Source organism: Calidris pugnax, unplaced genomic scaffold (genome assembly GCF_001431845.1).
Source record: "Calidris pugnax isolate Ruff unplaced genomic scaffold, ASM143184v1 scaffold102, whole genome shotgun sequence".
Taxonomy (NCBI): Eukaryota; Metazoa; Chordata; class Aves; order Charadriiformes; family Scolopacidae; genus Calidris; species Calidris pugnax.
The window spans coordinates 6,149,103-6,175,886 of NW_015090846.1; the positions used below are offsets into that span (position 1 = coordinate 6,149,103).

Genomic DNA, 26,784 nt, shown 5'->3' on the forward strand with positions numbered 1-26,784 from the left:
GTGAGCAGGGGGGAGGCAGGGGTTGGGTGGGAACGGCGCTTTTCAACAAAAGTCAAAAACAGAGAAGCTCCAAAGGTCATCGACTCACGGAGGAGACCACGAGGGGATTTTCAGGAACTCACCACCCAACTGCTTCTTGAAAAACCTACTTGTACACTGCAGACTACGGGCTGAATAAAATCATTAGAGAAAACGAGTCTAGTGCCTCAGCCCTGGTCGTGCTGAAACACACCCTTCCTGATCACACACAAATTCCTCAATTTCTTCCTCACCCAAAACAGCCAACCAAGGTTTGCATTTTCCTGCAAACACAGGAGCAATTTGAAAAATGTCATGTAAGTCACTGGTGAAAATAGGTCAGAAAGCAATTTCTTATACAAGTACTTGAAAACAGCATAAGCTGTAAATGTAATAAATCCATTTGTCCTGTGAAGACCAGTCTGGAAACACACTGAAAATGTACAGAAAAGTTCACAGGCTTTCCGTTCTATTAAGCTATTACAAAAGCTTTAAATAAACATGTTAGGCCTATTTTTGGTTTGTACTTTTTAAAAATCAGAACAACCAACTTAAAAGGAAGCGTTGCTGAATGAGAAGAAAAGCTTTTCCTAAATTATGCCTTATCTTTTATTCAGAACCTGGACACCCAAACCCACTGCTCAGTGACCCCGGAGCCGCAGCGGCCGGACGGCGCCGCACGGACAGTCTGTCTCAAATTCTATGTCCCTCTGTATCTCCTGGTGACAGCACAGGGCACATCCACTCCAGAGAGGAAGAACCTGGTGGTGGATGAAGAATGATGACAAAGTCTTCCCCCACACCCCCCCAGTTCCCCTCAGAGCTCCCCGTTGGGCAGCGAGCAGGGGGCTCCCCCCGCCCCAACACCTGCAATCTCTGCCGGTTCAAAGATGACAAGTGAGACCCCCCCCAGAGTCTGCTGAACGATGAATCACAGTTTTGGGTAAGGGAAGGAACTGGGAATAAGGGCAGCTTTTGGAGAAGGGAAGATAATTTTAATAAGGAAGTTTAACTTGTGATTGACCAATTTAATACAGAAATACCTAATCTGGGAAGTCCCTTCACCATGTGACAGTACTACACGGCAATTTCTATAATGCATTGAGTGTTAACTAACATTTAAAAGATAAAACAAAAATTATTTCATTTATGAAACTCAGTAATTTGGGATTTCAAGCAGAAACCTTTCCCTTGAGTGATCATTCCTCTCACAGAGGCTCCAATTCATGAAGTTTACAACTGCAGGGCCTAATTCTGGACGTATCTAAACACAAGCTTCAACTGAAATCTGCAAGAATCACTGACTATTTCAAGAAATCCATTTACGTGGTCAAAAGTAAATATAAGTTACCAAAAGGTTTTCAGTTGTGACTTCCACTGTAGCAGGGATGACGGTCGTATCTCAAATAGGTGACATGTCACATGGATAATTTATAAAAAGTAAATTTAAATGATTTCTTACGTAATTAAAAAACCCCAAATGCCACATATATGCTTATATACCCTGTTACTACAAGGGTTTCTGAGCAGGAGTGCCAAGAAAGTAGAAAAGAATGTATCAGCTGAAGGAATAAATGACAGGTCTGTTCTGTTTCTAAACTACTGAGCAAAAGTAACAAAATAAAAGCAAAACCAAATTGCAAATGGGCAAAGAGTAAAACATCTGTTACAGAAAGGAGGAAAGCAGTTTAAAGACCGAGCTAAGTGAGTCCTTTAGCCACCTCCCTTCAGGGAAGAGAAATCTGACCCCAGGAAATAAATAAAAGTCACCCAAAAAGTGAACAAAAGAGGTGTTTGAAAAAACAGAACACCATTCATCGCAGCTAACGACTTGTTCATTATGAGTGATGATGGATAAAGACTTCTCACGCTGAGATGAAATCAAGATTTATATGCATTGTTTCCTCTCCCAACTTGTGGGAAGATCATCATCATTTAATTCTATCTCTGCGGCCAGTGATGGGCATCCAGAGAGCTGGTTATCAAACGGCGCAGTCAGCTGGCAAAAGCCGGAGCGTGCAGTTGGCACATCTGGACGGAGCCGCCGCCGCCGAGGGTGAACAATGACTCCTGGACAGCGGCCAAATTGCTGCAGACGCTGGCGGGTCTCATCTACAACCACCCCTACCAGCATCTCCCTCTCTTCCCCCACCCCCGGCCTTTTTTTTTTTTTCCTTCCTCTTTTTTTTTTTTTTTTTTTTTCAAAAAACTCCCTGCTTATCTTTCTTTTATGTCTTTGCTCAGTTTGATCCTATGTCTTTGATAAGAAGGTGCAGCTTTACCGACTTTGGGATAATTTTTCTCAAACTGCAGGTTATAACCTTCCAGCACTCAAAGGGTTTAAAAAATCTTTAGGTAGCAGCTTTTAGTTGTTCATCTGTGAGCAGAGGGTGTGTCATTCAGTTCCTCAGGTTGGAGCAATGAATGTTAGTATTTACAGTCCATGGTGATTGCTTTTTGCTGCCCATGTGACCCTCCCTAAACTGCTGCAGGTTCAGAAGATTATATGAAGTCAGATGAGCTAGGGAGAACGGGCACACAACCAAAAACTTTGTGGAATAATAGTTTACCATATTGCCTAAGAATGCTAACCCTCTGTTTGATTATTTTGCATAAATATTACAAATAGCAAGCAAGAGCATTTTAATTGGAGTCAATTGCAGAAAAAAATTGCCTCGCCTCTGTCTTCTCTCACCCTTATGTTGTTTGTTTGATAGTACTTGTATATTTTAAAGGTGCCTTCTGGGTAGCTGGTTGCTTTCTGCTTTTTATAGGAGGTGCATGGGGGGTCATGCAGTAGTCTAAAGGAGATTAATCTTTTCAGAGAAGAGGGGAATAAATTGATATGAAAGATTAACCAGGTTTCTTATCCACTAATAGAGCAAGTAAAGTACTGTGTACTTATAAATGCATAGAAATATAAAAAAATATTGCCATTTCTTAGTTTTTTTTAAATGGGTCCGAGCACTTTGAAACTGAAACCTCTGTGAGAGGTGGACATCTATATAAAATGTACCACTGCAGCTGGACTGAAAATGTTCTGTTGGTCACAAAGGCTGTTTACTTTTTTTTTTTTTTTTTTTTACGAGAATCAGATTTTCATTGCTTCATTCAATTGCTCTCCTCTGCCATTTTTTACAGCTCTTATCGTTCCCTTGGAATATGGCCTTGAGACAGCTCATCCGTGTCCTTCACTGTGTTATCTCTTCTAACTTTTATTAAAACTTCAGCTCTCATCTGAAGATAGCTAATTAAATCCATGACAGATTATACACTCGTTTAAAAACTGCACTGAACTACTTTTTCTAAAGAGAACAGGGTTTATTTTCTTTTCCCATAGTTAAAACTAAGGGTATATAAGGAGGTTTCATTCATTTACAAAGACAAGATCCTTATCTTTGCCTAGTATATAGATAGGTTTATATTAAAGTTCCTTTGTTGCGTGACAAGACTCGGTGCAATTTCTCACAGTAATTATTTCTTGTTGCTGGAAAGATCTCTCAGCCTTATACTTTTGAAATATATATACTAACATATATGTGAACGCGTATTTACACCCTGGAAAAGCATTGCTTTAAAACAGAAATGCAAGTATTGTAAATTTTCTCCTTTTAAACGTTGATACGTCTTAACTGTAAAAGTCTTATTTTGACAACACTGCAGAAAGCAAATTTTTCTTTTTCTGTACAACTAACGATGAATCCTTTCAATTATTTAAAATCATACTAAGCGTCATTTTCTTACATAAATTAAAGGCATACAAATTCCATCAAGGACCGGTCTTACTGTACTTCCACCCATCATCTCAGGTTCCCACCAGCGGGACTGGAATGCAAATGGCTTTGTTATCATAAATATTTGCAGCGATGGCTGCACGGCTCTGCAGCAAACCCCACGCAGCCTCCACTCCCCGCTTCCTGCCAGACCTGGGCACGGCACCGCGGCCGCGCCGTGCTGGAAATCACAACCCCCACTGCGAAAAATTGAGCTTCTTTCACAACAGTTACAAAGCGACATAAAATATGCTCATGGAAAAACACCCTACCCTCTAGAAAATACGATAAATAACCCACCTGAGCCTCTCTGTGATCCCTTCCTTCTCTTTAAGGCCTTTTGTAAGATATCCTTCATGGTGACCTTCATACTGTCCACCTGAATAAGTGAGAATCCATGAGCAGCATTTCTGCAAGACAGATGCACATGCATTTTTACAAAATAATCATCACCAGGCAGCTCACTGCAATTAGCGTTAGTTTCAAGCAAAGGGTTGTTAGCACAACAGGGACAAAGTTGTGCTGCAAAAGGAAGTTAAAAGGAGAAACCGAGCAAACTCCCTTAGAAAGGCAGGGACAAAAACGGAGAAAATGGATTGGGATTCAGGGTGTGTGAGGATTTTCCTAATTTATCTTTATTTTTGATGAATTTGTGTTCATCATTAAAAAAGAAAAATGAGCAAATGTACCTGCAGAGCTCCTCAACTACTCATTATTAACCACCTGCTCGGCGTTTCCCAGCGCACCCAGAGACACCCTGAGCGGTGCCCCTGTCACGCGTGTCCCACAGCGGCCGTGAGGGACCACTGAGGAGAGGGGGAAGAACAACCCTCGGAGCAGTAACAGCAGCTTTTCAGCGTGATTTCAAACGTCAGGAAGGTGCTTTCTTTGGACACACCTTTGTGAGCACCGTGGCACAAACCCCCCCCGGGGAGGGTTAGGACAGCAGGGCAGAGCCCCCCCCCATGGGGATGGTCACGGACAACACCCCCAGCCAAATACTGGAAGTGGCACCACTGTGGGAGCCGAGAAGATGACAATATAATAGAGGAGATAGTGGATTAATCCATCAGTGATTTCTGCCCCGCAGCCCTCGCAGCCAGTCTCTGCCGGTGTCAGTAGATGTCACTGCAGACAGTGCGGGAGCTGCCGGGCACCCACCGGCACCAAACCGCTCTTCGGGCAGGAGGAGGAGCTCTGGGTCTGGCAACCAGGAATTCTAATCGGGGAGTCGAGCTCTCTATGAACATCGCAGCTGGAATATTTTTAAAAGCAACTGGCAGTCAAAAGCAACCCAAGCAGCACAATTACATCATTAACAACAAGACAATATCACATGTCATTTGGAGACACAAGCGCTGGGAACAGCAGTTGGAGCTCAGATCACGTCAGAGGTGGCATCCCTCGCCCCGCTGTGACACCGCGAGGAGTGACCGCCATCCCCGGCCCTCCCCGTGCACCAGCACCCGCTCCCGCCACCGCCCGCGGTGCCCAGAGAGCTCCCTGGGCACACACTGGCCACGGGCTGGCTGTCCCACAGCCACCAGACACCAGGGCACCCCCTCCCCACTGCCCCCTCGCACCGTCTGCCCGGAGTGGCTGGAACAGGCTGAAGAGACGGTCATGAAACCCACAACCGGGTGTCATTTGTGCATCACAAAAATCCAGACCCCCGGGGGGCTGTCAGACAGGACGGATGGCTCTGGCCAGAGCACCCCGGCCCCTGGGGCTCCTTGCCCCACAAGTCACTGGTCCAGCCCGGCATCTCCTCCCCAGCAGCAGTGGGTCAGTCTCATATGAATTTCATTCTCTCTTCCCTTTGTTCCTGGCAAAATGAAACTGCCTAAAAGCCCCAAATTTATGTTCTCTAGACCATTTATTATTTATAACTCTATCTTAACTCGTCTTCAAACCAAATATTTCCAACCTTTTCATGCATCTGCTTTCTCCCTCTCGGTTTCTGCCACGTGTTTAACACAGAAGGAGCAGAACTGAGCCCACTGCTCCACATGAGGGAGTGCCATCCCCTGCTGCAGCCGTGAGGATGAGGATGCCACCTCGGCACAGCCCGAGGGCTTGGGGCTGTCGAGTACCATGGTACAGTGACTCCACACCTCCAGCTGAGCCCTTCCCAAACTCCTCCCCGAGGAGCAAATCGTCCCTTGAGTTCCTACGGAGCCCTCCAACGGGCACCACACATCTCCTCTGCCCACTCCTGCTCACCCACCTCGCCTCCCACACGGACCTGCTGAGCCGAATTCAGGGGATTTTTTGAAGTGAAAAATTATACTGTAATTAGAAAAAGGAAACTACCTTTGCCCTTTTAGTGAAATGACACGACTTGCCAGTGAAGCGGTAGGAGGAAAGCCCTGCACACCGGACCCGACCCTCAGAACCCGGTTCAAAAAGCGCCTGGTGCCTGCAGCCAATTCACATAATGCCCCGCAACACAGAGAGTGGGTGTCCAGAGAACTGCAACCAAACTACAGGAAAAGAAATTAAAATACTGCAGAACAAAAACAACCAGCAAAGGTGAAGAAAGTCTTCCAAAACTCCCTGTGGCCAAAATGACTGGAGTCACAATTTTTACTTTTTTTCCCCCTTAGTACGGAATGTTTTTCAAGCGTGTTTCCCCGCAGAGGGAGCGGGACCTGCAGCGTGGACCAGCCGCCAGCGGCCGCCTGGCCCGAGTGACCCCACGTGGGGTGACCCCAACACCTCCCCGGGACCTCCCAAAAATGGGAGATTGTCTCTCGATTCCCGACACTTCAGCCGGGAAGGAGGGGGGCGGCCGCCGATCCCGCTGGGTGGATTCTCTCTGCCGAGCCCTGGCCTGAGAACTGTCAGGCTGATGTTCCTGACACTCTATTACTAACTCATGCCTGAGCCACGGCCATTCTTTGCCTCAGAAGCTGGATCTCATCCCAGAACAATCTTTAGAAGTTTATTTTACTGATCAAAGCAAAATAAGAAAAACCTCTGTGTTTTACTATATTTAGTGTGCTCTCCAGTAAGGGAGGCTTTGGCAAGAGCAGTGAAATGTAAAGCGCACCCCGCATTGTAAACTTTGGGATGTTTGCCCTGGAGCAGAGCCAGCGGGGCTCAACGGCCCGGCCCCGTCCGGACGCGGGACCCTGCCCTTGCCCCGGCCCGCAGCGATGCTCCTCTCCAACCCTTCCCCACAGAACCTCCGTAACAACATTTTAGCACTTGGTAAAGCCACAAATCTGAGCCCAGGGTAGATTTAAGCCCAGACCAAAGAGCCTCTGTGTCTCCCCGGGGAGATCCCAGCGTGGCACCGGAGCGCCGAGGAGAAGCCCACGCTGTCCCCGGAGCCACCCCCTGCTCCACGTCCCTCAGCCATCATCCATCCACCGCTCGTCCACGGCCAGGCTCTTCTGGAGGAGCCTCACGCCCCGGCTCCCCGTGCCAGCTCCCGGCTGTGCTCCGCATCGATAATGGGACAAACTGCCCTCACTCAAACTAATTCCAGCATATCCTTAATTACGATTATAAATTACGTGTTTTAACCTCCTCTGCTAACGTGTGATACCTTTATTTTAAGTCAACACGCTAGAAAACGGGACAGACAAGCAGATGCTCTTCAATCAATTAAAACTGCTGCTTACAAATTGGAAGCCAAAGAAATTCCTTAGCTTGTATTTTCTGTCATTTTGCGAAAACATACCTGGGTGACAAGGTTAAATCAAGCAAAGGAAATCCCTGGCACTTATCATCCACAGGCATTACTGATAAATTGTGCAGTGGAGGTATAAAGGATTACCTTCTGTATTTTTTCATTACACTTTTCTTTTGTTACAGAATACATAAATCCATTGTGGCACAATGTAATATGTATCATCGTGCTACACCTGTGGACGTTTCATAACGGCTGCCATGTCTGTGCAGTCAGGAATGATAAGTGAACCACCCGTGAATGTTAATGATAGTGATCATTCTGCGGTAACTTGGCTTTCCATCTTCTTTTACAGCCTCGGCGCTGGAGCCAGGGTGGCAAGGTTCAGGAGAGGAAAAAGAAAACAAGAGAAGAGGCGAGAGCTCGTGGGGCTGACGCCGGGGCGATGCCTGGGGGGAAGCCACGGAAACAGGCAGCGTCCTCCTCTCCATGGGCTCCGTTTGTGCCACAGAATGAAAACCCAACGCTTGAAGGACAAAAGGCTTCTGTTCTGAATGAGAAACAAACTTTTCCAAAAGCTGCCTTTCCAATCTGGACCAATTTTTTTTTTTTTTTTTTTAGTTTTAAATTTTTCTTTTTTTTTTTTTTTACTATTGAAGTGGAATTTCTAGCACTTAGAGCTCGATGCAAGAAATGGCTGGCGTGGCTGGAAGTGTCTGTGAATGACTAATAATGATTCCCACTTGATCAGCACAAAGTTACGACTGAAAATCCCGGTTGACGCAACGAGCTGCACTTAAGCTGGGCAATTTTTAAGATAAAGTGCACGGTGATATGAACCAGAATAACTACGCCAGCTGTGGTTTTCATTCTGAGCCTAAACCATCTTCTGTGTGTCTCAGTCAGCCCTGGACAGCCCCACACCCCGGGTCTGACTGCCTGTGTCTGGGCACCGCTCTCAGCCATCCTCAGAGCCCTAACGAGCCGGCTCCCTGCTCCGGCTCCTGTCTGGGGGTCCCACCCCTCCCCATTCGCTGTCCTGGGAGCCCCCTTCTTAACTTCAGCACCCACACTGACCTTTTATTAATTTGCATTTAATGAATATTCTAAAACATCCTTTGCAGATTGCTGACACCCCTGTAACAGCCGAGGGCAGGCCGTTCGGGGAGGGCTTCTGCCATCTGAGTAAAAAGCACATTTCAAAGCTTTGAATTGAATTTGTAAACATACTATGAAAGCCTGATATTTTAAAAGTGTTCCAAACCTTAATCTATCAGGTAGAGCAGAGATGCTGCTTTGAAAAACACATATATAATAGTCAAAGCAATTTAAACATAATATCAAAACAGAAAAAAGTGCTAGAGAGCAGAGGAACTGTGTGCCAGATCTCAACGACGTGCCAACTGGCAGCCGAGCTGCAACTCCTAGAAACACCATCAGATCAAGTATGTCAAGGCGTGATAATAAAATTTCCACAGGAAAAAAACCCCTAATGATAGTGCAGATTTACTCTAAGCCACCTTCCTTCAGAGTCCTTCAGGTATTACTTCACCATCTCGAGAAGTCTGCATTTACATGAATGCAGGGCTTTGTTTGACTCCTCCTGACAAATCGCCCTCCACATCAGAGAGGGCTGTTTGCGAAGGCCGGGTTTGACATTGGACAAAGTACTGCTTTCCACAACAGACATTTTCCAAAAACATAACTCGCTAGACTAATGGGCAGTTAGAAGCCAGAATGACTGCCCTCCGTCTTCTCCTTGTGTAACTTTGCCAGAGTCCTTGGAACTTGCCAAATTCGGTCATGCCTGCTTAGCTTGCTCGACTGATTGTGCCAGAAAAGAAAATAAGACACAGATGTATTTGAGCTCTTTGAGATGCCAGTAAGAGAGACAGCTAATGGCTTCATTTCGACCCTCCCCTACCAGCTGGGCACAGGTGGGGGGATAATGAGGTCCCTCTCCCTAATCAAACTCAATTATTTACTACTCTATACAGCCACAAAGACATTCACATTCAGCTCGGAATATAAAATGCACCGTGGGCTACTTCCAGCCACCGCCACTGGGTATTTATAACTAACTCAAGTGGCTCAGAGTTTGCCTTGGCAGGAGCTTAAGTGTATGAAGTTCTGCAAACTGTTTCTGCTCAAACATGTCCTGCTGAAGCGGGGTCCCCGGCGAGGCTCCGCAACTGTCAGCCCAGGACCTGCACAACGTCTGAAAATGCATCCAACGGGCAGGACGTGAGACCTGAAATAAAACACTGCGCTTCCTCGTGAAGCCTCTCAGAAGCATCTCCTTTTTTCAACAGTGATTCAGTATTAATAAACATTACAAGTCAGAAGCCTGACACGGCAGCAGCTGAAATACTTCAGCATGAGCAGCAAAAACCAGAGATGCAAAATATAAAGCCACAATTACGTGCACTAGTGGGATGACAGGGAAGGAAGATGATGTAGAATTTACAACAAAACCCTACCAAAATAAGACAGCATGCTCATTTAAACTCACAGTACTAACAATCTTTTGATCAAGTGATGATCAAGTAATTTTCTATTTTAGGGGACACGTTAAAAATTCTAATTTAAATCTAACTATTTATGAATTACTATTTACACTGGAAGCACGAGCAATTTCAATTAACATGTGGACACAGAAAAAAACCTCTCAGAAAAACACAACTTCTTATGATGCAGTTTTCCTATTTCTAATCAGTGGGACTTCCCAAGTCAGAAGGAAGGTCCTGGCACGAGCACAAATTATGCTACAGCAAAAGATTTCACATTTCCTTTGCAGGATTTGCAGCTGGACCTTCATCCCACCCCAGGCACCGGGCAGAGAAGTGCTGGCCAGGCCTGGACCCTGCTGGGGTCTCTGGGCTCCACACGGGAACCCCAGTCCCACCTCCCCGAGCCTCCACAACCCGAGACACACCTGGTCCCTGCATTTAATGACTAACCCCGATTTATGGGGAGTGCAGGCAACGGGGATGTAGGGAGGAACCAGCTGAGACAGAAAGGGGACCTTTTCCAGATACGAAATCATCAACAATTTAGGATCCTCTGATGATCCAGGCTTCTTTACTGCTCTGCCTGCAGTGAACACTCGTCATCTTTTCTGATTGCATGGAATTACAATAGAAGTTTCTATTTACCTGCTGGAGTTTTTCTGGGGATATTGATAACGCAGGATTATCTTGAAGATAAAACAATCATAGAATCACAAAATTAAAAAGATGGAATTCTTGGCAATAGCATTGACCGTGGAGGAATGCATGCAGGAGAAAGAGATAGTCCCTCTCTCAACTAGAACATGGAGCATTCTTCAGTCAGGTGGAAGGAACTAAATACTCTGCATTTCCACCGACGGAGCAGTCCGTTGCCCGGCTCCGCTGCGCGACCGCAACGGGCACAAACCAAACCCGGACCCTGGAGCGCGACCGGCAAAGGCGGCTCCGTTCCCTCCCTGCGCCGGCTCCACACACTGCCCCGGCACAGCTCCTGTCTGCCTCCAGCAACTGATTTGTAAATACTGTTGAATATTTTATTTTCCCATGACCTGGTGCAGCGGAACAAAGTGAATGGGCCTTTGGGAAATACACGTGGGATTTCTGAAAATTTCTTTCAGTAGGATGCTTTAGGACGTCTCTAAGAAACACAGTCCACAATAAAGAATATAAAAATGTAATTAAATAGCTCAGAATTTTTAAAAAATGTCTGATTATTCAAAAGCAGAAGCAGCTGTATGGTTATGAAATGCAAGCAGTCCTTTATAAATTAAAAAAATGTCCAACAGCCAGAAAAACCCTATTAGCATTTTCATTTCAAGAGATCCAAACATTAAATATGTCTCCCAAGTAAGAAGTGGCTTATGCTACCAGTATTTTGTTATAGTAATTAAGGCCTTCTGATGGTTTAAAAGATTCCTCACTCATGAGTAAAGAAAAATAAAAGTGATCAAGCACAGTATATATCACTACAGCCCTAATTCACTGATAATGATACAGAGAATTCTCCTTGAGCTACAAACCAGACAGGTCCAAGTTTTGTTGGTGGGTGGGACCGTCTCCCTCAAAACTCTTCTGGACTTGGCGTGGGACTGGACACACCATCCAAACTGGGGAGCCATTTACTGCTCATTTCTCTCCTCAATCACTGCACTGTTATCAATCTCCCTAGGCTCAGATGAAGAAGAGAGAGGAGGAGAGAGGTGGGAGGGAGAAGGCTGTTCCCGGGACGGGGAGCACCACACTCACATGCGGACGAAGAGGGACTGCTTGGCGGCCAGGCCGGGGGACGAGTACTTCTCCACCAGCGCCAGGGTGCTGAAGCCAAACTTGTGGATGGGCTCGTTGGAATCCAGGGGTGGGAAATCCGTGTCAACCTCCCCGTCGTCCTCCGCGATGTGGAGGCAGTAGGCGTTGACGTTGTCGCTGAAACAGAGACAAAGCAGGTCCATTCAGGAGGGAACAGACAACCCACGCGGTGCAGCCCCTCAACGCCGCAGGAAACATCAGCAGCCACCCCTGCTGTGGAGTAATGACTTATAAACCACTGATGGCACGTATATAAACATGGCCCAACAAGGTCCTGACGTATCTGGCTACCGTAACCAGGTGGTAACAGAAAAAAATCCCAAAACCTCAGAGTAAAGCAGCGAGTCTCACGTCATCCTTCATGGAACTGCAAGAAGAACCAACAGTGACTAAACCACACCAAGTCTATGAACAGAAAGTCTATAAACAAAGTCTATAAACAAAAGCCCATAGGGAAATAACTATATATATATATACCTGAGTATTAATCATATTTTCCTAATATGAAAATATATTTCTAATGCTAATATTTAAATTATTGAGCTAAAAATAAGCATTCCTTCTTATTGCAAATGTGCCACCGTTCAGGCATTTTCCCCAGCCATGAAGTACAGCCCGAGCGCTCACGTGGCAGCGTGTTGCTAAACTCTGCAGTTTAAATTTGGAGTTTTAATTGCATGATTGATGCTTAAATTAATTAATTGCAAAGTGTATGCTAATTGTTTAATTGGTCGCTTGATCTATATAGATCATTTTTTGAATTAAATGAGTTGATTTACAAAGTTTATTGATTGGATGTGACAATGAATTATTTCGCTGACTACCTGATTTGCAATTTTCTCAATTAATTCACAAACCTTTGGTTGCAACTGTGCTTTATTGAGAGTGCTTAGTCCAGGTGATCTATACGCACCTTGTCACAACTAAGACATTTATTATATAAAGCAGGTAATAATGATGCATTACTATTAATGAAAGCTGTAAACGTGCTAACAAACAGGTAATCCAGCAAGGTTTGTCACTGTGAATTTCGAAAATTCTGCAATACTCTTGAAGAAACTTTCATGGGTCTCTGGACTGCTATGAAGAACTAGAACGTTGCTGCAGAATTAATTTTTAACTTCTCCAAATATAATACAATTATAATTTAAAAAAAAAAAGCAGCCTACCTGAATAGAAAACATTTTCAGAGCTGTCAGCTAGTACTCACTCATTTCACACTCTTACATCTGCCTTTTAGGAAAAAGAATCAGGCAGTCACCTACTCTTTTCCTAAAGGCAGAGGGGTTTTTTCTCTTAATTACAAGGTCTACAACCTCCTCATTATTCTCCAGTTGTGTTACTCGCAGGTGTGTTTGTCACTCTGCAGGCCCTGTGCAGCTCTGAACCATTCTCTATATGGATTTGGTGCAGTGTCACAATGATCCCGATCTTTTCTTTTTATACTCTAAATGACTAAAGCAGGAACAAATAGGAAATGTAGAATGTGTGACCTGCACCAGCTCTGTCCTTATCTGGAAATGATGGAAATTAGTCTACAGTTAAATGAATCCCTGCTACAGGACAGGCAGTCAGCAGTGCTGAAAAAAGGATGAGGAGAGAGGAGAAATAATTGCGAACTACTCAAGAAAACTAACTTCTTCTCGTAACCTTGAGGCTCTGCCCCTTCCTCTGAGCATCTGTACCCAGGTTCTCAATTGCTGCTGTTGGACTCTGCTTGGGAACTCTCACCTCCATTATTTATTTCAGTATTTCTGCCCTGAGATCTGATTCCATTAGACAGCCTCCTTGGTTGTGAGCACTCTCTGACACACCATAACATCTTATCCTTCAAGGCAGTGACATTCATTTCCCCCCACTGCTGACTTTTGCTGTGGGCAATGATGTTTCATGGAACACCTCTGCTCACAGGCACTGCTCCATCTGAGGGGTGCCGCGCTCCTGAAAAATATACATGTGTCCAAAGACTGACATTAGTGGAATCTTACTCTTTAAAAAATAAACTAGTCATACACAACGGACACTTTTTTGAACTGATGATATAATGAACAGAAATTAATAACAGCAGATGAAATGGCACCATCTGCAAATAATTTTGCATTTCTTCTGCAGTGTTAAAAAATGACAAATCAAACTGAAATATTTAACCTCTGAAGCTTCTCATCTGTTTGAGAAGAGCTAAGGGAAACCCTGCATCCAAGGCAACAATATCCACAAAACCGTTTTCAGGAGGGCTGCTTTTCTGGGTTCTCCTGAAACTACTGAACAGAAATAACTGATCTGAAGCCAGGCAGGTCAGGCCCCCCCAGCACCTCCCCAGCCCCCACAACTGGGCTCCAACGGCAGAGAAAACCACTGAGTCCTCAAACACTTCTGAAAAATGCTGAAAGAGAAAACTGTAAAATTCAGTACAAAAAAACCCCCCAATATTCCAGGAACAACAAAGTGCAAATTGGCTCCTATAGAAAACCAAACCAAAACGTTAACCTTCTTTGCACCAGGAAAGTCACGTGCTTGTATCTGTTATAATCACTCCATAAAAAACTGCCTTAAGTTCTTATTTTACGTTCCATGACCCAACAAAAACTGAAGTATTTTCTTACAGAAGTGTTTTAAACCCAAAGCTGCTCAGAGGAGTGGCTCTGAAGTACCTCTTTTACACACCCTGTGTCTCCTGCCATGATAACGTGTGGTTTAGTAAGAGCCATTACAAGTTCTCCAGCACAGCAAATCCAAGCCCTTATTTAGCCCCAGAATCTTAGGGCAGAGCTCTTTCACAATGGAGACACGAGCAATGATTACCAAAGATACGGAAAAATCCATTGATTAACTAAAACTGAAATTTCTGAGGACAACGCAGATGCTGCTCTTTACAGCAAAGAGCCAACGGGACTGAGGTCAGTGTCTTGTAGAAATTCTGCAAGACAGAGGTTTTTGAATTACAGAATGCAATTTTATTCACAATTTCAAAGGAAACTGATATTTATTTTGTTTTCCGGATCCTTATTTGCATATTTTTATTTTAATGCTACCTCCGGGAGGATAACCTGGAAAGAAAAGCACCTTTAGCCCCTCTAACTGTCAATTCTTAGAAAAACAACTATTTTAACACGTGCACAATGAATTAAAGTCATTACCTCAACATAATGCCAGCTGAAAGCGAGTAAGTGCAAACGCTGGAGTTCCCTGACAGAATTCCCACTGGTTTGGGGGCACTCCCACTATCCTACCACCTACTCCCTGGGTTCTGGAGAACACCAGCAGGACCAGCACAGCGACTCCTCTCCCTGCCTCCCCCCAGCTGGAAGCGGCACCGGCAGAGCGAGGGCTCGAGCCTGGGCCCCTTCTCTCGGGACAAACACGAGGGAGTTACGGAGGAGCTCTGGATCTCCTTTGACATCCTTGTGATCGTAGACATTAAGAACACCACCAAAAAATGGATGGGACATAAAATAAAACATGTCTCCCTGACACCAAAAGAGATGAGATTTATATTATTTTTACATAGAGCATTTTGAAATGATGATTCATTTACAGACCCCTGGTTTCATACGCTCCGCGTTACGCGGTGCCCAGGAGTTTAATTGAAAGAGAAATGGCTACAGACGCACGTGTTCTGCCCAAAAGGAAATACTGATAAATGTGCAGGTGGTTTCTCTAACATTTATCTATAAAAAACATTGACATGGAAATCCATTTCATTATGCAAAAAAAAAAAAAAAGCTGCAGAGGAGAAAATTAGAGATCAAGAGGTAGTAAAGAAAGAACATTACTTCAGTTTTGGTTCCCGTCCCTCACTTGTATATTGCCAGCATATGAGTCCAATCAGGTCATGCACCTTGGCATTTGCTATCGTCACCACGGTCATGGGCTGCAGTTTGTCTTGGCTTGTGTGCAGTGGGAGGTAGACATCAATTTTTTTGGTTGCCGTTGTACCAACATGACCCTGTCGAGAAAATATATTTCATTAGAATGTATAAAAGAAAAAGCACGACAGAGGTAAGACACAGCCCGGTACGGAGGGAATCCTCTTCAGCAGAAGGATTAACACGTGCTGCTAAGACTTCAAATTGGAAGAAGCTTCAACGTTTAAGTTGCAATTCTTTACTGCTGTTTCATGTATCTGTAAAAATGATATGAAATATTTGGCAACGATTTCACAGATTTCCATAAGAAGTCGGAGCTTCGCTGCAAGATCCTGTGTTCTTGCAGGATCCAAAAAAAAAAAAAAAAAAAAAATTATGGGTTGGAAGAGAGGGAAGAGAGAACTGACAAACCCACCTAAAAATGCAAACCCATTTTCCCATCAGCATTTAATACCATTGCCCTTGTCAAGAAAAAAAAAAAAAAAAAAAAAAAAAAATCGAATGGGTTGGAAGAGAGGGAAGAGAGAACTGACAAACCCACCTAAAAATGCAAACCCATTTTCCCATCAGCATTTAATACCATTGCCCTTGTTTCCCATCAGCATTTAATACAACCTTGCCCTTCTGCTGTCCTCTGCAGCCCTTTCCTACCACGTGCAAAGCCCACCTCCTATTTTGAACTATTTGAAGACAACCATAACTGATATTGGCTTTTTTTGGAACTTACTGTATTAAAAAAAAATATCTATTTGGCACTGTGGAGATTAACAATTAAATAAAATGTAAAATACATAGCAACATAAAGATCTATAAAGTTTGCATTACAAGAAAAAATGTTCAATCTGCTGCAAGCAGGACTGCATTTTTACACCAGGAATCTTTTACACAAAAGACTGTACATCCTGATTCCCTCTTCAAAAGCACCCCTGGTGTAACTATGTATCTCCATCTATCTCTATACCTAGGTGGGCCTTGAGAAAAGGAAGTATTATTCGAATTAATCACTCGGAATTCCAAGTAACAGAATAAAAGGATTCAATACTATAAATTTGTGATGGGAGTATAAAACAGGGAGTTAAATGCCATGTGCTAATTTCAATATATTGTTAAAAAACATTTGATCCTTCAGTGTGATTATAAATTAGAGAAATAATAGGAATTTAAAGTTATTCATACCAGCATAGCTAAAAGTATTATGAAAGTCCATCCAAACATAATGAAATTGGTTTTTAAGAAAGCATTTTTATAGCACAGATACCTCCTCTTCCCATGCTTTTAAGGTAAGAAGAAATTGTTCTTACCCCTTGAAAAGGAAATGTTGTATTTGTAACAGAATATGGGACGTTCCATCACCTCCAAGCCCTTGGACCAGGTGGTGTGTCTGGGACCCCCGGGATCCCACCCAACCCCCGGGAGCATCGACACGGCGTGACCACAGCTGCTGAAGACATCAGGGTCTTTCCTTCTTGCTTTCTCCTCTTGCTTTCCTACTCACAGGACTTATTTTTAAGGGAAGTTAAGCCGGTGTCAGGTAAGAAATGTCCAGTCCCAAAGTCCATCCCAGTCCTTGCCCAGGGGCAAACGCCAGCCGGGGCTGGAGCATCACCCACACTGAGGCCACGGCCGGGGCCACCAGCTGATAGACCAGCTCTTCCTTCAACTGCATTTGCATTTGCACGAGTAAATAGCAGTTATCAAGGAAATTAATGTGACTCCTTGGCATGCTAAGTCAGTTACATATTTAAATCCAAGGATGGCAGAATCATAACTAACGCTTAGTCCTGATAATGGAAAATCCAAGAAAAATTGACAGCCAGATGTGAGAGTCGCCGCCAAGGTTACGGCGGATGCAGACGGCGTAAACCCAGAGAAGGGACAAACGCGCCAACAACTGTGACTAATCACCAAAAAGACCAGATTATTCCATTAGCCACTACTACAAGTACAGACTGTTTTATAAGCTCATAATCCAATAAACACATGTATTTATAAAATAAACACATCCCAGGGACCCTGAGCTCGCAATTATCACACGAAGATGGTAACTTTCCTTGTACCACCTTTCCCATCGCCTCCCTCTCCTTCACCCCACACCGGCATCGTGCTTGGGGTGGGTTTTTAAGTAACATTTTCTTCTCTGTTCTTCCCCACCTGTAACTCTCCTCTGACTCCCCCATCGCTTTTACCATCCTGCTTCTCCAAACTCCCTCCGTTGTCGATCTCCTCGTTCTCTTGTTCACAAATACTCCACACAAACACCAAGACAAGTGCCACGCACCGGGGCTGTTTTGCACACGCGTGTGAGCATCCCGGCTGCTCTCCGAGCACGGGGAGAACACCACCAGCAGCACCTGTGGGAACTGGCTCAAACTCGAGGTCTCCAAAAAAGCGAGTGAAATATTGTTACTAATTAGAAGTGCTGTAAAACTGACTGCCATGAGATACCAGAGAGGCTGAAACCTGGGATTTGGAAGCCAATTAGACTTTCTGTGAGCAACGAGAACATTCAGTGCTGCGTTGGGAGGAAACACCCGTGTGGCCCGAAAACACATGGGCTGAGGCTTAGAGGGATCAATCCCCAAGTCAAACTGACTCTATCACAAACTGACTCTGTTAGTTCTGAACCAGCAGCAGAAATCCGAAGCCCCAGGTGCCTGAGCAGCACGGGAGGGATCCACATCCCGAGTCTGGTCCTGCCAAACACGAACACTGTTTGAGTTCCCCCAGAGCTCAATTACTCACCTGCACCAAGCTCATCTGTGGGTGGTGGGACCCAGTAAAAGGCCACCACTCGCTAGTCTCAGTGGCAGGAGCCCCAGAGCCAGGCACAGCCACAGCCACGCCGGGTGTAACCAGCAACAACGGGGCTTCACGCGGTGCCTGGAGTCACCTCCTCAGGAGGAGCCGCTCAGAACCAGGTGACAGACACTACTGGAAGCATAATTACTTTTTTCTCCCAACTAAAAACTGTATTCCAACTATCGGTGCTGAGGAGACCCAGAAGATAAAGCACAATTACCTATAGTCAAAAAGGCAGCATCAAACTTTATTAATAGTTTCTGTATAAAATTCAATGGAAAATCTATTCAGGGCCAGGGGCCTTACCATTTGGAGTTTCCTTAATAGCCTCCAATAAATCTGGGAAGCATAAAGGGGCTGTTAAATTAACATTTTCCTGATCTGTCACCTGTGGCATAGTTAATTTGTCAAAAAATTCTTTTAGCTTGTCACTGGACACTGTATATTCTGACAAATGAAGTCTGGAATAAAATTGACAAAATATCTCGTTAATTTTCTAGGAAATCACAAATCTGATTCCATTAAGCTTTTATTGTTAGAAATGTTATATTCCACCAATTCTTTAAGGAAGTGGGGAGTAACTGGATACACAGAAAACATACAATAAATCACAGGAAATTTTCTTAGTATTTTTATTAATGGCTTCTCTTAAGGCTACCTAGTGCTCTCCTATAGTCTGAACTCATCAAAATTTCTGTTTGCTGTTTCTATTGCATTTTCTTCTCACTCAAAGTGAAGACGGTGTTCTATCACCTGAGGTTCACTGGAGCAGACGTGGCCCTGTGCACTGCTCTCGGGCTGGAAGGGCAAAAAAACAGGGATACTTTTTCCTAAGTTATTGCAAATGTGGTGTGCACACAAACAAACCACCTAATTTCTTTATATTTCTGTTTTCTCTCTCACTGCCATCAGAATTCTCGGTGGTTGGCACGTCGTAGCTCTTTGGCACAGTGACTCCTCTCTGCTGCTATGAAAGAGCTGCCCAGAATTATGTCTATTATTTGACATTGCTGAAAAGTACAATCTGTTGAATTCACAAACTTTCTGCTTTCTATTTTTTTTAATTTCTTCTGAAAGAAGAACTTGGTGTTTCGGAGCAGCTCCTGTGAATCCAGGCTTCTTGTGTTACCTGAACTACAGCCAGCGCAGTGAGATTTGGTGATACGTCCCCAAAGTTGGGCTAGTGACACCAGCAGCACCACCAGCACACACACACACACACACACACACGTGCTGCTGGTACCTCTGGGCACAAGAGAATGAGTGAAAGACAGGAGAGGCAACTCAAATGATGACTTTTCAAGGATCTGCTAGGATTGTATCTGCGAGCTGTGGTGTTTGGTTATAGAAATACTGGTTACTACAAGTAGGACAGGAAAACTGCATGAATGATCTTCAGTGGCTACACAGAATTTTAGAAATATCTGTATCATTAAATAATGTTCTGTAATAAAATATGCTTTAAATATAAACATGGTACGTTAAATTAAAACAGAAAAAAATACATATTTAAACTCTATAAATTCTTTCAACACAAGAAGTCGTTCTAAGATTTAAAATCAACTTTTAATCAAAGTCCATGGGAAAATATATACCTCCCTCCAATAGCAGATGACGTAAATCTTGACTATATTGTGTGGCCACTAACATTTTTCTCCAGGACTGGGGAGCTCGGTGGGGCCTGGCCCTGCCCAGCTCAGCTCCTCCCAAGGTGAGCCCTGAGGCTCCTGCACTCGGGGAGCTGATGAACAGTCACCGAGAGAAACCCGTGCGCTGGATCCTGCTCCCTCCTCATCTGCTTCACCGCACACCACAGCAGGAAATTAAAACAAAGTCCATAAACATTTCTCAGAGAAAAAGTGATTAATTTTCAACAATAATAATGTACTGCATCTTCCTGTACAATAGTTCTGTGACTAAAAGCTATATCACTTTAAGATTAGATGTTCTAATGATATAATGCAAAGATTTTACTGAATCATTATTTAGTGGGAGTCATAAAAACCTCTTAAAATTAATCTTTCATGCACATCTAGCTTATCCAAAGTTAGCATTTAATTAGATGGCCTTGGCACGAATGAGCTTACTACTTTATTTGCTCAATCAGTATACGTCTCTTCAGTAATTATAATTAATTTAAGTCATTGACTCACCTCCCAGCAAACAATGCTCAACATTACACAAAATGGAAACAAATGCTTATCCTTTTCCAAATGTAAAATGTCTTCTCACTTCTAAACTCAGGGAAATGGTTTTTGTTTTGGGTGACAGGGTATTTAATATACTCTGTGATCCAGCAATCGCCTCCGGAACATAACTTACTCACACAGGTATTTAAACAACATATAGAAAATACATGAAGGGGAAAAAATTGAAATCTATTAACTCAGCTTTTACAACACAAACAAAAGTTGTAACAGATTAGAGCACAGATGTTTATGGCAATGCGAAGGACTACATTTTTCTAAGGCAACCATTGAAAAGCATCGTTTTCTAAGCTTTTGACTTAAAAGAAAAAAAAAAGGCAATTATTTCTTCATCCAAAATAAGCGGCAATAGAACAGTCAGTCACGTTCACTCACAAGCAGAACAGCTTTTGAGGGGCTGAGCAGAAAATGAAGGGTCATCTTAATAAAAAAATTATTATTATTATTATTTTTAGGTTTTTTTAAGGTTAAATGGTCAAGTATCTGAAAAACTCTCCCTAAGCCCGTGGCAGAAGCCCTCCCGCCGCAGCTCAGTAGGGTGGCACCGCGGGCACAGGGCTGGCAGCGGGGCAGGACGCGGGACGGGGTCCCAGCCCCAGCCCCGCAGGGACAGGGGAGCTGCCCCCCACAGACTGTGCAGCGAGAGCAGCGCCCACGGCTCGGTGTTTGTAACAGAGTTACACAGATTTGCACCGTTCTGGATCTGGGGGAAGCGCCGGTCAAGCTGCGGTGACACCCACACCAGGGGTGATGCTCTCAGCACCCACACAAGCACCCGGGGCGGTTCTGCCCGTGACTCACGTCACGTCACGTCACGTCACGTCACACCTCCCATGGCAAACGGGAACCACGTTTACTCCATCAGGTGGTTACGGCAGTGTTGGTATCTTCCCTTCCTCCAGCCCTACGATCCCTTTGCTATTCCTCAGCCATTCGTGGAGCCGGGCAGCGACGGGCAGCGCCAGCCCCAGCCCTGCCCCGGGAACCCCCCGAGCTGCTCCCTCCGAGGAGCGGGTTCTCCTCGTGCCCCCCCAGCTCGGGCTGCAGAGTTGGCAGATCGCAGTGTAAAATTCCATTAACATTGTTAAATACTTAATTTATCTTATTCACACTGTCACTATTCATAAAAATTTAACCCAGTAATTTCCTGTTACGCAAAGCATAACAAAGTATGAATATTTAACTACAAGGTAAATAACACACTATTATTTTTTATTCTAAATTGTTGACTCCACTTAGCATGTCTGCTTTGTATAGCACCACACTATTTTTCAATTAAAGGTCCAGATGTTTCAAAGGCTCCAGTAGGCAGCAGCAGTTATGAGAAATGTGTTATCTGCATCGCAATGATCACTACAACATCAGCTCCAGGCTGCATTAACATGCTCATGTTTTATTCCAGCCCCCCTCCTAATGTACCAGTTAATTATACAACACACAGCTGAGAAACATAACCTCCAGAGCTGGACAGTTTCCTTCCACGCTTCCACCTGAACAAATTTTTATATGCACCTCAAAACTCTGATTTACACTCAGAACCACCCCGTCAGGTGCCCAAGGCACTGCCTGCTCTCTCTTGGCATTCCCTCCCACAATTAATAAAAATATGCAAGTCCTGAGCAAAGAGCAAGACGTATAATTCTTGTAACAGCAGATTTCAATCATATTAAAACGCATTCATTTATACAACTCACTTTAAATTTTAAACTGCTTTACTGAAAGTGCTATGAATACGATTTCTTGTTACTGCTTTTTTTAATGACAAACCCCACTGGAGCAGAGGGAGAAGCCCCAAGTCCATCCCCTTTCCAGCCCAGCCTCGTTTGCTTTCACAGAGGTCCCAGTTTTAGGAGAAATGAGCCCAGTCCGTCCCCCATCCTGCCCCCGGAGCCCTCCCCGCACACACAGACCCTTCTCTGGGGGGTTCATCTCCCAGTGCCCCCGGGTGAGGGGTGGGTGTCTCAGCCCGACCCGCTCCCCCCAACAGCTCTGCCCAGGGATGAACTCACACTCCGATGGATCAAACAACTGCTCAGGCTGCAGCCACAACACACTCACTGCACAAACCATCCTCAGAGTCCACCCAGCAAAGAGAAGGAACTGCCTACTTTAGAAGAGTTATTTATATTTTACTTAGTAATAAACATTACAATTTAATACTGAGGATCAGAGTTATTCTTCGTAATAACAAAATGCAGCGAAAACTTATAATTAAAACTGCACCATAACCATTATTTGTACGTTAAGAAATACTCCACGATGTGTTTTAATGAACAGATGCTATACAAAAGACAAATGTTTTCAGAAATATTCAATCCTTGAACAGCTCAGCCTCTAATCCCCTGCCTCTGTCACACAAAGCAGACAGCCCAAGTTCCTGGAGGACATTAGCCAACCTTAGGTGGAACATTTTTAATACATCACCGTGTCACTTTTTAATGTGCCACAATCTATTAACCACATGGCAAACTAACAGGGATTTTTAAAATATGGGTTTTATAGCTTTGTGCTGGTGATTAATTAAATAAATAGCCGGCGTTTCACAAATCATCCCTCTAATTAGTCTAAAGCAGACACTTTGCCTTCGCTGGCATCCTCGCCATCTGAAGCTCGCAGGCGGGCAGCGCGTGGCGCGGAGGAGCCGGGCACCGCGGCGCGGCCGTCACCGTGCGGCCCGGCTGGCACCGCCGCCCCGGCACAGCCACCTCCGCGCAGGTGCTGCCGGCAGCTGGAACCCGCTCCAGCTGCTCCCCAAACATGTGCCGGGTAATTATCCTCCCTCCTCCTGACGGCAACCATCGCGGTAACAAAGGGAAGGGAGCTCTAGCTGGAATTTGACCTGAAGTGGCAAAGTTGCACCTTGCAGAAAATGAACAAATATTAAAGGCAGATGCTAGAAAAAAAATTTACCAGCTAAATGATACGTTTTCTGTCAAAACATTTCAAAGTCGAAGCTACAACTAATTACACGCAGTCCATTCAAAGAAGCCAAGCAAGGCTTATCATTAAAATGACTCAATTATTCTTAAAAAGAAGGAGAAAATCATCTGTAAAACCTGCCTGAAATCTCATCATTTTTCCTGTGCCTATCTAGATAGATCATTTCCCCCAGAGCTCAAATTAAACTCTTAATAGTTAATACGTTCAAGTTTTACTACAGGTTTTTCTCCAAATTATTATTAACTGGAATATCCTATCTAGGAGGGTTTTTATATGGAAATATGTTCTGCAGTGTTTAGTGACACTATCACAACAGCTTTTTCCCCCTCAATTTAAAAACCATCAGGGACGGGAAGCGATGGAGCCGTCAGGCTGCTCGAAGGGGACGTGATCTCCTGCACCAGGTGGTTCCTCAGCATCACCCGCTGAACCTGCCCCTCAGCCCGGAGCTCCCTCGTGCTCAGGGTGGTGTTTGCCCCGTTGGGCAGTGCCCACAGCACCCCTGGGACCAGGATGTCAACGGGCACCTTCCTCCCTCCCACTCGGGTACCAGGAGCAACTCGTCACGGGATGGAAACGTGCAGCCTTGAGAAAATGATCCGTGACAAATAACGCCAGGCTGGGGCTCACTGGGGAAAATGATGTAGAATTGGACTTGGTTCTATTCCACGGCAGTGAGGTACGTGCATTTAATCAAACTAAATCTAAACAACTGCACATATACAATATGGTCACTTCTGTTCTGCAAAAATTGGTTAACAAAAGAATAAATGCTTAGTGCTCTGCTAAATAAAACGATTTGCTCTTCTTGCAAGAGGAACAGAATCCAATTCCAAGAAAAACACCAAAGCCTCTTCAGTGGGGGATGTCTGAGCCATCTCCTTCACTTTGATGATTTCTCTGCAGAGGTTAAGAACTGGGGTGACCCCACAACACAGGGACCGAGTGCCAAACTGCCCCCAACGCTGCCGAACCGCCCCCGCGTCCCCCAGAGCCAGGCACCCGAGGAAGATGATCCCAGCACACGGAATGACAAGACTTGAGGCTTAATTCTACCCTTCCCTGGCAATTAAAAAAATAATAAGAAGAAATCCCTCAAACCTGCAACACAAGTTTAGGCCTTGGATTCATCCTTCCAAATGTGAAGTTTCAGTTCCTGCACCAGGAGCCACCCCCCAGGGTCTCTGGGGCTGCCCCGTCTCTGGTTTCACCAGCGCTACCCCCGCAAACAGAGCCCACCGCTGGGACAGGTCTGTACCCCTTCCTCTGGAACACAGTATTTACATTACATATAAATGTGCACTGAAATTCTACATTATTTTTCTAACTAAGTAGGTTTCCCTACTATTGTGCCCTCAAAATTACTTTTCGAAAAGCATTTTACACAGTGTATAATATACGTTCCGAAACAACCCCAACGACTCACAGGTTTGAGTTCAGGAAAAACGTGGACTTTCCCGACTCTCTGCAGAATTAACATTCCCGTGGTAGTTTTCAGAAGCCTGGCCTAATAATTCCGGTATGGATAACATCTCTCTGATAATTATACCCAACCTTCATACATTTTCTTTACACTTTTATCTGGACACAGAACAGACCCTTTTTCCCACTCACCACCGTGGTCACGGCACTGACCCGTTTCTCTCCCATTGCTCCTCTGCAGAGCGTCGGCGGCGCAGGACACGGCCACAGCTCCCACAGCCTGGGCTCCGGCCCGTGGACATTTTGAGCCAAAAGCTGTTTAAATCAATTCTTTAAAAAAAGAAACAAATGCACCCTCTATGTGGGAGGGAACCTCTGTCAGCATCCCAGATGGCCACAACAACGGGGAAAGAAGCCCAGGGCTGATATAACTGACTCTTAACCTCGAGCATCGTGCTCTGCCCCTGAGGCCCCGCAGGTGGTGGTTCCCAGTTCTTCATCCCCCACAAAGTACCAGTTTGGAAAAAGATCTCTCCTACCCACCTTCCACAGCCTTGGGTCACCCAGGTGGGACCTTTAAAAAGACTATCAAAAGGCACAATAAATTAAATCTCAGCAGAAAGCCAAGAAACATTTTTTTGTTAGTAAATCAATTTTCCTTATTTTAAATGAAAGCTTTACTAGAAGCTAATGAGGTTTATTTTTTTCTATTTGTTTCAGATAGGCAAACAAAGGAATCTTTCATGGAAAAAAACAGACCATTATATTGCCTTTACAAATTCTGAGTGGGGAATATTTAATAAAATCTTAAAAGAAATAAATAATAATACAATACAATCTAAATTTATAACGGAAACAAGAATAAAATAATTACCACTCCATTTATATTTAATTTTTAACTACAAAACCAGAATTCTTTGGTTAGCGATATTATAATGCTTGAACAGACCCATAAAAGAGTCCTCACTCTGTAATTAGTGTCAATGTTTAAAAATTATTTTTCAAGTACAAAGGTCAGAGTAAAGGCACAGAGCAAAAGACTACCCTGAGAAATTCAAAAGAATACTAATCTCCCACAGAAATGTTTCTCACAATAAACACGCCTGTTAAATGTCTCCATCCAACCCCTCTGCAAACAGCGGACACTAAAAAATGCTAATAAACCATTTCCATATTTCTTTGGCTGTTAAGAACCTCAACTTGTGAATACGCTTTTCATTTGGTTTGATCTGTAATTAAGGGAAAGATAATGACATCAGTAAATTGCTAAAAATCAATTAGACAGAATAAAATGCAATATGATTCAGCCAAAAGATTAACAAGTGCATTATAAAAATGACTTTAAAATTCTTTAATTCTAATTAAGCTTGCATTAAGTGACCATGGCCTAAAAAATGCATTTTATTTAAACAGATCCCCAAACTGGCCATTCATTATAATTTTCCTGTACGTTTCATTGTACCGGCTCTTCTCCTGCCTTTCCAATGTTTTTTTAAGTAAGATTTCCTGCCGAGAGGAGTTTGGGAGTTTTGGGAGAACTCCCGGCAAACTCTCAGGTCTCTGTGCACTCCGGGCAAGGTCACAACCATTCAATGTGCTCCCTGTTGCACTAACAGTATGGTCTTCCCTTCGTGGCATTTGTCAAAATTAAAATATTTGAGCAGAATTATGATTTCTTCCACAAAACAAAGCCCGTACCTTACACTGAAGTGCACCTTCTACTTGTTACTTCTCCGTCAAAGAAACGGTCCCAGGTGAGGGCACCAGGGCCCCACCCATGCCCTGTTCAGAGACACCCCTACTGAC

The 26,784-nt window shown here is 44.2% G+C and overlaps 1 protein-coding gene across 6 annotated transcripts in view; it reads right to left on the reverse strand.

Moving 5' to 3' along the window:
- The window catches only part of MAPKAP1 (mitogen-activated protein kinase associated protein 1), a 94,736-nt gene that overhangs the window by 39,779 nt on the left and 28,173 nt on the right, over positions 1–26,784 (reverse strand). For all 6 annotated transcript variants that reach the window (XM_014942937.1, XM_014942938.1, XM_014942941.1 and 3 more), the window contains 3 exons: positions 15,518–15,690; positions 11,685–11,861; positions 4,092–4,201 (listed from right to left, as the gene is read on the reverse strand). In XM_014942937.1, coding sequence (XP_014798423.1) covers positions 4,092–4,201; positions 11,685–11,861; positions 15,518–15,690 — 460 coding nt within the window. The remainder of the gene's footprint in view (positions 1–4,091; positions 4,202–11,684; positions 11,862–15,517; positions 15,691–26,784) is intronic.